Source organism: Emys orbicularis, chromosome 6, assembly GCF_028017835.1.
Source record: "Emys orbicularis isolate rEmyOrb1 chromosome 6, rEmyOrb1.hap1, whole genome shotgun sequence".
In the NCBI taxonomy this organism is placed as follows: Eukaryota; Metazoa; Chordata; order Testudines; family Emydidae; genus Emys; species Emys orbicularis.
Window position 1 is genome coordinate 24384427 of NC_088688.1, and position 14454 is coordinate 24398880.

The window sequence follows — 14454 nt, forward strand, 5'->3', positions numbered from 1 at the left end:
CCTGAAGCCCCTGCCCCCCCTCCGAGCACCGTGCCGCGCCAAGCCCCCGCCCCCCATCTGAGCGCCGCGCCAAGCCCCGCCCCCCCTCCGAGCGCCGTGCCGCGCCAACTCCCGCCCCCCCCATCCAAGTGCCGCGCCAGCCCCCGCCCCCCCTCTGAGCGCCGCGCCGCCCGAAGCCCTACCCCCCCCCCAGCGCCGCGGAAACAAAAAAACCCTCCAGCGCTGCCCCTACGAACCAATAAATAAATAAATAAATAAATAAAAACGCGAGCTCCGCCCCGCCCCAAGGTGATGCCCCAAGCATGTGCTTGGTGGGCTGGTGCCTGGAGCCGGCCCTGGGAAGGTCTTTGTGGCAGGGGGCTTGTCGTCTTGTTCTGTTTGTCCAGAACCTAGCACAATGAGTGATGAGATACTACTGCAATACAAATAAAAATATTATTTATGCTTTATTTGCATTGCAGTAGAACCAGGGCACCATTGTGCTAAGCACTGTGCAAACATATAATGAAGAGATGAGAGAACAGATGGATACAACCACTAGAGGAAGTATGAGATAACAGTGAGACAGTTTTGATGAGCACGTTGATAACTCTGAGAGAAGTAGGTTAACTGGTCATGGACTGTTCTGTTCCAGTTTATTTTGTGAAAAAAATACATTCATCATTCATGTTACTTCTGAACAGTTTCAGTTCGGACCTCCATAGTATTTCTTAATAAGAAGATGATGCAAGATAGCCCGATATATATCCCTACAGATTCAAGCCATGGTGCTGTGGACTCTCACTTGTAAGTTATTAAACTTTTCTTTTTAAAGGGTGATCTTTATTTTTACTATCTGCCCCATTATCTATAACTTCACCTTTCCCCCCCTTCCCCACTGTAGTAACCATTCTCTTTGTTTTATTGGGTTATAAGTTAAGACGGAGCCACATTGATCATTCTATAATGGTTTTTCCTGTAAATTTATTATACAGCACTCTTCCAAGAGGGCAAAGAAGGGCTTTGTAAATAAAAATAATCTCCCATCAGACAAAAAAGTCTGTTTTTTTTTTTTAATCTTATAACCAGGTTATAGGCTTTAGCCTAATTGTTAAAGGTAACACTGCTGTTATGGTTATATTTTTAAGCATTATTCCCAGTTTTGTGTTTAAATGAAGTGTAGCAGCTAACGGATGAATCTGAAATAAACATCATCAGTAATACAACCTTATAATATATTATGATCAGGTCCCAGGAAATCAGCACCACTGCGTCTGAACATCTGGATGAGTCAAACAATGAGAGCACAGCAAGAGATAGTGAAGGAGAAGAAAAGAAAATGAGGAAAAAAGCACTGCCTATGGACTGTGCTCCAGCACCAAATGAGAAATTAGAAAAAGCACAGAAGATGGCAGAAAAGTTCATTAAAGAAAAAGAGGTAACAGAAATTGGACCTGGCCCTTTTGCTTATAAGTTACTTTTTAAAAATCCTCTGTTTATTCATTTCAGTTTGAAACGCCTCAGCATTATCACCAACGGTGTGAGATTGGAAGCAGTGAGGTTTTATGTTACTTGGGAAAGTGTCAGATTGATAGTACTGAGACCTGAAATTCTATAATGATTTATCGGTGTAAAAGGATAGCTGGTCTCATGTGGTTAATGCACAGGACTGGGACTCAGGAGATCTGGGGTCAATTCCAAGCTCTGCCACAAACTCTTTGTGGCCTTGGGAAAGTCACTTAATCTCGGTTCCCTGTCAGTGAAGTGGTAATAATAAGACTACCTTTGCCCATCTTGTCTATTTAGATTGTAAACTCTTTGGGTAGCAATTATCTCGTGTTTGTTTAGTACGTAGCACAATGCAGCCTTGGCATCATTTGCAGTCTCTAAGTCTAGATCCTCAAAGGTACTGTACTTGGGCACCTAACGCTGATTGATTTCAGGCCTAGGTGCTACTGTAGTAGAAATAATAACTAACGTAACAGGTGATTGGAAGCAGTAGTTCCAGCTTCTTTGTGTGTTACAGCCCTGACTAGGAGGGAGGGATGACAGTAGTTAAGGTTAGTCTTTGGCTCTTGGTCAAGACTGCACAAACTAGTAGCACTAGTGGCAAACTGTGACCATGCTTCCGCAATAGGCACTCTGTCTGGTAGGAAGTGGATTGAATGACTCATTGATTTCACATATGCCACCTATAAGTCATGGAATGGTAATGACTTTGGGTGACTGCCAGTTTAGGCTGACTCAAGCCAATAACCATAAGGTCAGAGGTTCTCTCCCTGTTACAAATACTGTGTCATCCAGCCCTCAGTGAAGTTATTTCTTCTGTAGGAAGTGAAGTAACTCAAGGCCATGTTTAACAGATCACAAGGTCCCACCGCATAATTTTTAAATGCCCATACAAAGGGGTAGCAGGTTTGCTGTTCAGCTGTTGCATTACTTTATTTTAATTGTAGTAAAGCTGATGTTTTGATCATCTTTTTCCCAAGTAGGGGCTTTCTGTTGTAGGCAGCATCCAAGTCATTCAGTTCCTACCAGGAAAGATTCAAAAAATTAGCAAGCATTTTTGGGAACCCAAATATAGATGTTGAGCCTAATAATAGCAGCAGTGGGATGTTAGTCATCATCATGATGTTTCTGATAACTCTCAACAACCCTGAGATATTAATAGTCACATGGTATTTGCAATCTTTAAAAATCTTTTTAGCCTGCTGCTGAGGCTCCTTCCCACCATGCCTGCCTGTGCAAAGATCTCCTCATCGGCTCCCTCTCATTGCAGCTCCTCCAAATGCTCATTCCTTATGCCAAGACCACAACCACCCTGTTTCCAATACAAGGAATTCCTCTACTTGCTCCCTCTCGCTGTGATCCTTTCCCAGGGAGTCCCCCATCTGCTTTCTCCTGCACCTCGAGTCTCTGTGCAGACAGACAACAGCAAAGCTTCGGTGGCTACAAATATTCATATTTGTCCCTTGAGGAGTCTCGGAAACAGCCCTGTTAAAGGTTCCAAGCTAGGGTCCGTGCTGCATCTCCTGACAGAAGCAGCGCAGCCCAGGCGGAGGAAGCAGACATAGGTAGCTTTATGCCACCTTTGCACTGCCCAGATTCTGGGCTTCTGCAGGGGCTGAAATGGCTCTTGTGTAAAGTAGTACAGCCCTTGGGGACCCTAAGGCCTGGTCTACACTACGACTTTAATTCGGATTTAGCTGCCTTAATTCGAATTAACGCTTGACCCGTCCACACAACGAAGCCATTTAATTCGAATTAAAGGGCCCTTTAATTCGATTTCTGTACTCCACCCCGACGAGCGGAGTAGCGCCAAAATCGAATTTGTCAATTCGAATTAGCGTTAGTGTGGCCGCAATTCGATGTTATTGGCCTCCAGGAGCTATCCCACAGTGCACCATTGTGACCGCTCTGGCCAGCAATCTGAACTCGCATGCACTGGCCAGGTGGACAGGAAAAGCCCCGGGAACATTTGAATTTCATTTCCTGTTTGCACAGCGTGGAGAGCACAGGTGACCACAGAGAGCTCATCAGCACAGGTAACCATGCAGGCTGATAATCGAAAAAGAGCACCAGCATGGACCGTACAGGAGGTACTGGATTTGATCTCTATATGGGGAGAGGATTCAGTGCTAGCTGAACTGCGTTCGAAAAGACGAAATGCCAAAACTTATGAAAAAATTTCCAAGGGCATGATGGAGAGAGGCCACAATAGGGACACAGATCAGTGCCGCGTGAAAGTCAAGGAGCTGAGACAAGCCTATCAAAAAGCAAAGGAGGCAAACGGTCGCTCCGGGTCAGAGCCGCGGACATGCCGCTTCTACGCTGAGCTAAATGCATTTCTAGGGGGGGCCGCCACCACTACCCCACCTCTGACTGTGGATTCCGAGCTGGGGATAATCTCATCAGGTACACCTGATGATTCCGTGGAAGGGGAAGAGGAGGAGGAGGAGGACGAGCTGGCAGAGAGCACCCAGCTCTCCGTTCTCCCCAACAGCCAGGAACTGTTTCTCACCCTGACTGAAGTACCCTCCCAAGCCTCCCAAGCCAGCACCCAAGACCATGACCCCATGGAAGGGACCTCAGGTGAGTTTACCTTTTAAAATATAAAACATGGTTTAAAAGCAAGCATTTTTAATGATTAATTTGCCCTGAGCACTTGGGATGCATTCGCAGCCAGTACAGCTACTGGAAAAGTCTGTTAACATGTCTGGGGATGGAGCGGAAATCCTCCAGGGACATCTCCATGAAGCTCTCCTGGAGGTACTCCAAAAGCCTTGCCACAAGGTTTCTGGGCAGTGCAGCCTTATTCCGTCCTCCATGGTAGGACACTTGACCACGCCATGCTAGTAGCAAGTAATCTGGTATCATTGCCTGACAGAGCCTGGCAGCGTATGGTCCCGGTGTTTGTTGGCATTCAAGCAACATCCGTTCTTTATCTTGCTCCTCAGGAGAGTGATATCGCTTAGGGTAACCTGGTTGAAATAAGGGAATTTAATTAAGGGGACTGAGGTGGCCGTTCCTACTGGGCTGTTTGCCTGTGGCTGAAAAGAAATCCTTCCCTGCATTTAGCCAAGTGCAAAGGGGGGGGGGAGGATTGGCCCAGAGCTTTTCGCGTTTTGCTAGCAGGGATCTTCCCTGATACCAGCCAGGCGGTGGGGGGAGGGAGAAAGCACTCATCCCAGAGAATTCATGGCGGGTGGGGGGGGGGGGTGTTAGTTTGGTTCCTGCAGGGATCTTCCCTGATACCAGCCACGCGGTGGGGGGAGGGAGAAAGCACTCATCCCAGAGAATTCATGGCGGGTGGGGGGTGGTGGTGTTAGTTAGGTTCCTGCAGGGATCTTCCCTGATACCAGCCACGCGGTGGGGGGAGGGAGAAAGCACTCATCCCAGAGAATTCATGGCGGGTGGGGGGTGGTGGTGTTAGTTTGGTTCCTGCAGGGATCTTCCCTGATACCAGCCACGCGGTGGGGGGAGGGAGAAAGCACTCATCCCAGAGAATTCATGGCGGGTGGGGGGGGGGGTGTTAGTTTGGTTCCTGCAGGGATCTTCCCTGATACCAGCCACGCGGTGGGGGGAGGGAGAAAGCACTCATCCCAGAGAATTGGATGGGGGGGGGGGTGTTAACCTTCAGCAGCAGAAAACAAGCTAACAGGAAAACTGCAGCACAACGGGCTTTGCTTGGTATGTGGGAAAGCAGGGCGCAGAAGCCTAAAGACAGTGGCTTACCATGGCAGCATGCAAGGTGAATTCTGTTGCCCCGACCTGCGTCTGTGATCTCTAGCAGCAAAGCCACAGGCACTCAATATTAAGAGGCAAAATGCGACCTTGCACAGAAATCACATGTGCTATGTAATGTGAATAGTATACACCGTGAAAGAGTATAAGCATTGTTCTGAAAAATGTATCTTTTAAAAAAATTCTCTCCTTTTTTCACTCCCTCCAGCAGGTGCAAATGTTTCAAGCCTCCCTCCTCCTTCCCGAAGGCTATCCCAGATAAGGCGTCGTAAAAAAAAGACGAGAGAAGAGATGTTTTCCGAAATCATGCAATCCACCAGGAATGAAAGAGCTCATCTGAATGAGTGGAAGGAGACGGTTTGCAAGTATAGGAAAGAAGCCAGTGACCGTGAGGACAGGAGGGACCAACGTGAGGACATGAGGGACCAACGTGAGGACAGAAGGGACCAACGTGAGGAGAGGAGAGACGCTCGAGATGAGAGGTGGCGGCAGGAAGATCAGAGGAGTCGGGAAGCAACGCTGGGGCTGCTGCGTGAGCAAACAGACATGCTCCGGCTTCTGGTGGAGCTTCAGGAACGGCTGCTGGAGAACAGAGTGCCGCTACAGCCCCTGTATAACCCCCCTACCTCCTCACCATGTTCCATAGCCTCCACACCCAGACGTGTAAGAACACGGGGGGGGAGGCTCCGTACACCCTCCCATTCCACCCCAGTGGACAGCCCAAGCAAAAGGCTGCCATTTTTTTAACCTTTTTTTACTGGGCTTTTCCTTCCCGCAGATCCTTCTCCCAAACCCCACTCAGGTTCTGTGCCGCTACAGCCCCTGTATAACCCCCCTACCTCCTCACCATGTTCCATAGCCTCCACACCCAGATGTGTAAGAACACGGGGGGGAGGCTCCGTACACCCTCCCATTCCACCCCAGTGGACAGCCCAAGCAAAAGGCTGCCATTTTCTTAACCTTTTTTTACTGGGCTTTTCCTTCCCGCTGATCCTCCTCCCAAACCCCACTCAGGTTCTCTCCCTCTTTTTATAATCAATTAATAAAGAATAAATGATTTTTAAACAATGGTGACTTTATTTCCTTTGAAAGCAAGCTGGGGGAAGGGGGAGGGTGGGTTCCTTACAGAGAATGAGTCAATAAAGGGGGCGGGTTTTCAGGAAGGATAAACAAACATAAATTTCACACTGTAGCCTGGCCAGTCATGAAACTGGTTTTCAAAGCTTCCCTAATGCGCAGCGCTTCATCGTGTGCTCTTCTAATCGCCCTGGTGTCTGGCTGCGAGTAATCAGCAGCCAGGCGATTTGCCTCAGCCTCCCACCCTGCCATAAAGGTCTCCCCCTTGCTCTCACAGAGATTGTGAAGCACACAGCAAGCAGTAATAACAATGGGGATATTGGTTTGGCTGAGGTCTGAGCGAGTCAATAAGGATCGCCAGCGACCTTTTAAACGGCCAAATGCACATTCTACCACCATTCTGCACTTGCTCAGCCTGTAGTTGAACAACTCCTGACTCCTGTCCAGGCTGCCTGTGTATGGCTTCATGAGCCATGGCATTAAGGGGTAGGCTGGGTCCCCAAGAATAACAATTGGCATTTCAACATCCCCCACGGTTATTTTCTGGTCCGGAAAGTAAGTCCCTTGCTGCAGCCGTTTAAACAGATTGGGGTTCCTGAAGACGCGAGCGTCATGAACCCTTCCCGGCCAGCCCACATGGATGTTGGTGAAACGTCCCTTGTGATCCACAAGTGCTTGCAGCACCATTGAGAAGTACCCCTTGCGGTTTATGTACTGGGTACCCTGGTGCTCCGGTGCCAAGATAGGAATATGGGTTCCATCTATTGCCCCACCACAGTTAGGGAATCCCATTGCAGCAAAGCCATCCACTATGACCTGCACATTTCCCAGAGTCACTACCTTTCGTAGCAGCACCTCCGTGATTGCTTTGGCTACTTGCATCACAGCAGCCCCCACAGTAGATTTGCCCACTCCAAATTGATTCCCGACTGACCGGTAGCTGTCTGGCGTTGCAAGCTTCCACAGGGCTATCGCCACTCGCTTCTCAACTGTGAGGGCTGCTCTCATCTTGGTATTCTGGCGCTTCAGGGCAGGGGAAAGCAAGTCACAAAGTTCCATGAAAGTGCCCTTACGCATGCGAAAGTTTCTCAGCCACTGGGAATCGTCCCACACCTGCAACACTATGCGGTCCCACCAGTCTGTGCTTGTTTCCCGGGCCCAGAATCGGCGTTCCAAGCCTATAACCTGGCCCATTAACATCATAATCTCCAAAGCACCGGGGCCCGCGGTCTCAGAGAATTCTGTGTCCGTGTCCATGTCCTCATCACGCTGGTCGCTGCGCTGCAATCGCCGCCTCCTCCTCCTCGCCTCTTTTTTCTGGTCCTGTGTAAGCATAAACTCCACGAGAAAGCGCGAGGTGTTTATAATGTTCAAGACTGCGTTCTGGAGCACAACGGGATCCATGCTTGATGCAGAATGGAGTCTGCAGAGTTCACTCAGGAAAAAAGGCGCGAAATGGTTGTCTGCCGTTGCTTTCAGGGAGGGAGGGGGAGGCTGTACCCAGAACTACCTGCGACAATGTTTTTTGCCCCATCATGCACTGGGGTCTCAACCCAGAATTCCAAGGGGGGTGGAGACTGCGGGAACTATGGGATAGCTATGTAAAAGCTACCCACAATGCCACGCTCTGGAAATCGATGCTACTATGGTAGCTTGGACGCAAACCACCGAATTAATGGTGCCTAGTGTGGCCGAATACATTCAAATTTATAAAATCGGTTTCCTAAATTCGAATTATATAAATTCGAATTAATCCTGTAGTGTAGACATACCCTAAGTTAGAGCAGCCAGGCCTAGAATCCCAGAGGCTCTGAGTGTTGCAATCACTCTCCCTCCTACCTTCAGCCCCGGCCTTTCCTCCTAATATGGGCAACACAGGGCTACTTATGTCAACCCTATGCTAGGGAAATTCTCCCTCACCTGTTACTGCTCTGGGGGCAAATCTGACCCTACACTCATAAAATAGACTGACTCAGAGCTGTGATATTCTAGTAACAAATGCACAGAGAACACACGGTTTTATTCTAACCGATATGTAGACACTTCCCCACCTCTCTTGGAGAAAACTCGGGGGGCAGGATGCTTACACAAAAATAATTTCTACTCTGTTTTGTTCTTCAGGTGTATAAAGCCAACAGGGAACTTATTAGATGTGTGGCTCTTACTAGAATTATCTATGGAGACGGTCACTGGCAACTGGCACAAGCATTCGCCAACCTGGCTCACAGCTATTTAATACTTCAAGGTAAAAATCTAATTTCAATCGTCCCCCATCAAAAACTTGGAAGATAGTGAAATTGGCTTCACTACTTTGATCCTGCAAATATTTATGAATGTCCCATAATGGGACTACTGGATGAGTAAAGTTACTTACATGCATATGTTTGTACAGGACTGCTCCATTAATAATGAAAGCACATGTTATGGTAGGAGTCACCCGATGGTGGTGTTACACAGAATCTTACAAGTTCTTTTTACCGTGGAAGCAAGTTTTTACTTTATGAAGAAATGTTGTGATGGTGTTAGTTTTGTTATGAAGTTGGCCTTGGAGAGAATCTCTGGCAGATAACAGAGTTTGCACTCTGTCTCCAGAATTTTTTCCAAATATAGAAAATAAGGCAAAGTAACTTCCTGGGAATGCCTGTCTGAGTCTTCTGGAAGAAGAGATTGCCGGGGTGCTGTTTGTAGCTTCTTCTTTTCCAGGATTGGTGTATATGTGTAATAAAGCAAGTTACACCTAGGAGATACCCAGAATCCGCATCATTGATTTCTCCTTCACTGCGAAGCTGACCTGCAAGGCCCCCGACATCTGCTACTACTAGACAGAGGGGCAATGCTGGTCTCAGAAGCGGAACTCTAGTATCAGTAGAAGGGTCAATGCACATTTTCACCTCAGAGTGCATAATAGTTCATTTTTTCCCCAAAACTAGAGATCAATGAGCTAAATTCATCCCTGGTGTAAGTTTATTGGAGCCAAAACTGAGTCAGTGGTTTCACAAGTGTACATGTGAGAGCAGAATTTGGCTGAGGATTGATGGTTAGTAAGCGAGCTGTCCATTCATATCTATGTCTTATAGTTGGATATAGCATACTCATCGCATAAATCAGGACTTCTTTATGGATGCGGCGCTTGCCAAGCCAATTTGCGGCAGCTTCATCAGCGAAGTGCAGAGCCCTCAGACCACCGTCAAATCTGGTCAGACGGCAGCTGTCAGTGATGTGTGACATTGGCTGTCTTTGACCACAGCCGCCTGTGGTATCCTCTCATTGGCCCAAGGAGTGAAGGCTGCCTGCACATGGACCCTGGCCCATTCAAAATTGGTTCAGAAGGGCCCCTGAGCAGTTTGGCAAATCAAAGCCAGGTACACACATGGTTGGGTCAATTATAAGAGACTGGTTTCTGGTGCTAGATGGAGACCATTCTTCACCTCACATCAATGTCACAGAGAAATCTGGGCATGGCAAGCGGCCCACAATGCGTGCCTCAACGACAAGCACACTCGTGGGTAGTCAGAGTTCTCTGTATAGTGGTAGGCTCAGGCTTGCCCGGATCTTCTCAGTCATTCTGGCCGTAGCATCCTCATGATGGATATGTGGAGGAGTGATGCTGCTTAACATAGGGAGCCACGGTACTGGTGTGGGTCGAATCGTCCCAGATTCGACATGAGATGAAGGGAGCCAGACCGGAGCACAGTATTCTGCTGCAGAGTAACAGAGGGCTAAACCGGATGATTGGAGAGTTTGAGCATTTGCTCCCCATGAAGTGCTGGCCAATTTGTTTAGAATTCTTCACCTTGGCCGCAGTTTTCCTCAGGTGGTTAACATACATGCGAGATCTATCTAGGGTTACTCCGAGATAGACAGGGTGGGAATCTGTGTTTCAAGCAATGTCCATTGAGAGAGAGATTCAGTTCTTGGTCTGTTCTGGTTTTGTAAAGATGGAACACACTGGAAACTGTCTTGGTCACACTTGTTGTAAATGCCACCGACTACGGTATTCGGCCATCTTAATCAAGTCAGCATGTAGGTTGTCTTCAAGTTCTTGAAATGACCTTGCTTGGACGCCTAAGCAAATGTCATCTGTGTATATGAAATTGCAGGACAGGGTGTATGTAAGGTCATTTATCTAAAGGTTGAAAAGCATCGGTATCAGCACAGAGCATTGGGGGTAGACCGTTGGTTTGCCTTTCCACGCAATAACTTTGACTCCTATGTGCACTCAGAAACCTCTGTTGCAGAGGACAAGTCAATGACGTTAACTACCCATGCTGGGAGTGCTTGTGATAATTTGACTAAGAGTCCCATGTGCCAGACTGTGTGATATGCTGCTGTCAGGTCCAGCAATATGGCTCCCGTCTTCAGGTTTTTCTGAAAACTGTTTTCAGTTAATGTTTTCAAAGCTAGCACTTGATCGCAGGTGCTCTGACCTCTCCGAAAGCCTGCTTGCTTAACGCTGATTATTGACTCCACTTCTGGGAAGATGCGCTGAAGAATGAGACGCTCCAGGACCTTAAATGGCACAGACAACGGAGATATTGGTCAATAACTTGCAACATTATGTGGCTCTTTCCCCAGTTTCAGGAGAGCAATGACTTCTGACGTTCGCCATGTCTTCAGAAGCTGTTCTTTACTGACCTCTCATGTGAAGAACTGCACCAGCCACTGGTGAGCCTGAGTTCCAAGATGCTTTAAGAACTCTGGTGATATGTTGTTATAGTCAGCAGCAGGGCTGCTCCTAATATCACTCAGAATATTGTCAAACTCGGTGGCTGTGAGCCAAGTGGTGTTTCTCTGATGGAACTGATGCCATTTGTCATGGACTTGTTGTCTTACATGTCTCTAATTTGGGGCCTTTGACACAGTCAGCAGATGGCTAGCAGCTTGATTTGGAGTGACTGGTCGGCGGCTTTGGGCTGGTGGTTGCTGAGCTCCACCGAGATAACAAATCAAATTCCAGCACTTCCAGCTTGAGTGGGGTGTCTAGATTCCGAGGTGTCCCTTCCCATTGTGCCCATCCAGCAGCATCCATTAACTCAATGAGGTGATCAGCAATATGTGGATCACCAGAGGATTCACACTGACTGAGTAGTTTATCACATTCAGCATCAAGGCACAGTGTATAGACTGGATGGTGGCTGCTAAGTATGGATGTGCAAGTGGCTTTGAAGTCAAGATGGCTCCTCAGAATCAACTGGAAGCTTCGCTGTTAGTAGGATTGAAACCTACTGTATTAGTAGGACAGAGATTGAGTTTCAAAGCAGGGTTTAAGAGTTAACTTCAGCTCTGCGGTAGGAAATATCATAATGATGGGCTCCTTCACCTTCCAGAAGAACTGAAATCATGTGGTTTCTGTATGTTGTGTCGTCTTGTCTACTCCATGAGCTGGCCTTGAGCACAATAGCAATGATTACAAATAAAGGGGAATAGAAAAGTAGGGACACAAAATCATTTTAAAAATGGAAGTGGAGTTACAGTCCTCATTTCATAATTTCGCCTTCCAAAGTTAACAATGAAATAAGAACAAATGTTCTATACTCCATAATGCTCATTGAATTGCAAACCTAAAACACAGTTCCTAATAGGAATTATATGGATTAAGTGATTATGTATCTCAACTTATTTTTCTACTAACTCTGTTACTCACAAAAAAAGTTTGATTTATAAAACAAGTTTTCAACTTTTTTTTTAATGCATATCAGATAAAAAATCTAGCTTCTGGAAGACCTCAGCAAATTTCAGCCAATGCTTTCTGGGTTTTGTATGCATTCCTGGATTGCATCAAGATATTTCCGCCTGGGGTATGGAACTATGCTAACATGTATGTTAAGAGTGATCAGAATAATTGCAGTGACCTATAAAAATTTGCAAACTGGAGAAATGCTGCCATCTACCTTTAGTTTGAAATTAAAAATGAACCAATGTATTCCTGGGCACAGACCTCTAAAGGACACTCAGCATTAATATGCTCTGAGTGCTATTGATGTTTAGAAATACAAGAAATATTGCTTGTATCAAAAGTGAGTAAACTCCTTGAGTTTCATAATCACAGATTCCTAAATGTCCTGGGACAATTTCGGAGAATTAGATCTCCTTGCTCTCAGACAGATCTCCTTATCAATGTCTAAAGCAGGGGTTCTCAGGACAAATTATTTGGTGGCCTCAGAATGCGGCCACCAACTCTTCCTCGTGGCCGTTCTCACAATTTTTCCTAAAATACATAATTAGCTTTAGGAAAAACAAATAAATATGCACATCCAAATCACTGTAATTTATTTATTTCCAGCTACTAAGTCTGCTATGCAAAGTGATATTAACAAACATATAAGTATCACTTTTCGCAGCAGATTTACTCAGCCCCGCAAGTCTGGGGACAAATTAAGCCCTGGATGGGGGATCGGGGGAGGCAATAGGAGCCAGGGGAATGGGGGGAAAGGTTGGGTGGAGAGAGGGATGCATTAGGACTAATGATAAAACAGATTATTACTCTCCTAAAAGATGTTTCATCTGGGGAATGTTGTACAATCTGTGACTCTGCTGGGTCCTTTCATCTGCCTATTTTCCCTACATCTTTATCTGCATAATTGTTCCGAAGGCTATTTATTATATCTGTGTTAAATAGCTTTAAGGGATTATTTCCCCCCCCCCCCCTGAAATTCTCCTAATTGTTTTCTTATACATCTGGTATGAAATCCTGGCCCCCATAAAGCTTCCTTTTGGCTTTAGTAGAGCTAGAATGTCATCCTTAGTGTCTAAATTGAATCTCTTCAGAGAATCGCATAGTTCAGGTCTTATTTTCAGTTTGAAGTTGCTGCTGTTGTTTTTGTTAGCAAGCTCATTCATCGTCTTCTCCTAGGTCTTCCTGCACAGGCCATAGAGCATGCGGAATCAGCCAAACGTACCATGCTGATAGGGATTCGTACGCCTGCAGCAACTCCAGAGGACAAAAGAGAAATATTAGGAACTCTTGTGACTATCTACTTTACCTTGGGCGTAGCACATCTGGCACAGAACAAATATCCTTGCATTTGACAATACTATTTTATTATTAAAATGTCTAATATAGAATGTTTATTAAATATGTAATAATCAATACTTATTAAATAGTGGTTTTTTTCTCTTCCAAGTGCTCCATACAATAACTAATTAATCAAGTGGCAGAATATATCTGTGAGATAGGTGGGCAAGTGTTCTTATTCCAGATGGGAAAATCAAGGCCAAAGAAGTTAAATGACTTTCCCAAGACCTCAGAGGGGGTGGATGTCAGAGCCATGCTCGGAACTAGAAATAAGGCACATTTTTAACAGTCAGGGTGATTAACCATTGGAACAAACTACCACAAGAGGTGGTGGATTTTCTATCACTTGAAGTCTTCAAATTGAGAGTGGATGTCTTTCTGAAAGATAGGTTTTAGTCAAACACAAGTTATTGGGCTCAATATAGGAGTAACTGGATTAAATTCTGTGTCCTGTACTATACAGGACGTCATACTAGATTATTTAATGGTCCCTTCTGGCCTTAAAAAATCTATGAAAACTGGTTCCCAGTTCTGCACATCCACTACACACTTTTACCCACCAATCTTATTTTGTTGTTACATGTTAGGGCTGTGCACAGACCCTGATACTTTTATTTCTTTTTGGAGAAGAAAGTTCCAGAAAGTGATATAAATTAGGATTTCTAAAGTGGTGACATTTCACTGGAAGGCTCCACCAAGCCAAAAATCCTACATGAAGCCCAGATGAAAATTCAATACAAAGAATTGTATACCATTTCCCGCTTCCCCACCTTCCCATATTCAAGCTCTCTCTAAACCCTGTCATCTTGTCTTGTTCATTCTCTCTTTAATTGTAAATGCTTCAGGATGGAACATGGCCACCCTCTATGTTTTGAAGAACGCCATGTACATTTGCAGATCTTCGTAAGTGAAGACAGCAATGGATTTTTATGAATAATGTAATTTACTACATTACTGTAATGGAAAGTTCCCATCCACACCTCAAAGATATTTCCTGTAAGTGAGAGGCAGGAAATCCAAAACAATATGCTTCAAAACTGTATTGATTGTATTGCAAAGACAGTTTTGGAAGCTAACACCTGCACAACTTGTTCTTTTCTGGTTAGTTTCTGCCTACATGGTTTTCTTTGTTTACTAGC

General features: G+C 45.8%; 1 protein-coding gene across 1 annotated transcript in view; it reads left to right on the forward strand.

Annotated features, from left to right (window-relative positions):
- The first annotated feature begins 1219 nt into the window (after positions 1–1219).
- TTC23L (tetratricopeptide repeat domain 23 like) overlaps positions 1220–14454 on the forward strand; it is a 28407-nt gene continuing 15172 nt past the window's right edge. The window contains exons 1-3 of the mRNA XM_065406636.1: positions 1220–1417; positions 8422–8545; positions 13154–13313. Coding sequence (XP_065262708.1) covers positions 1220–1417; positions 8422–8545; positions 13154–13313 — 482 coding nt within the window. The remainder of the gene's footprint in view (positions 1418–8421; positions 8546–13153; positions 13314–14454) is intronic.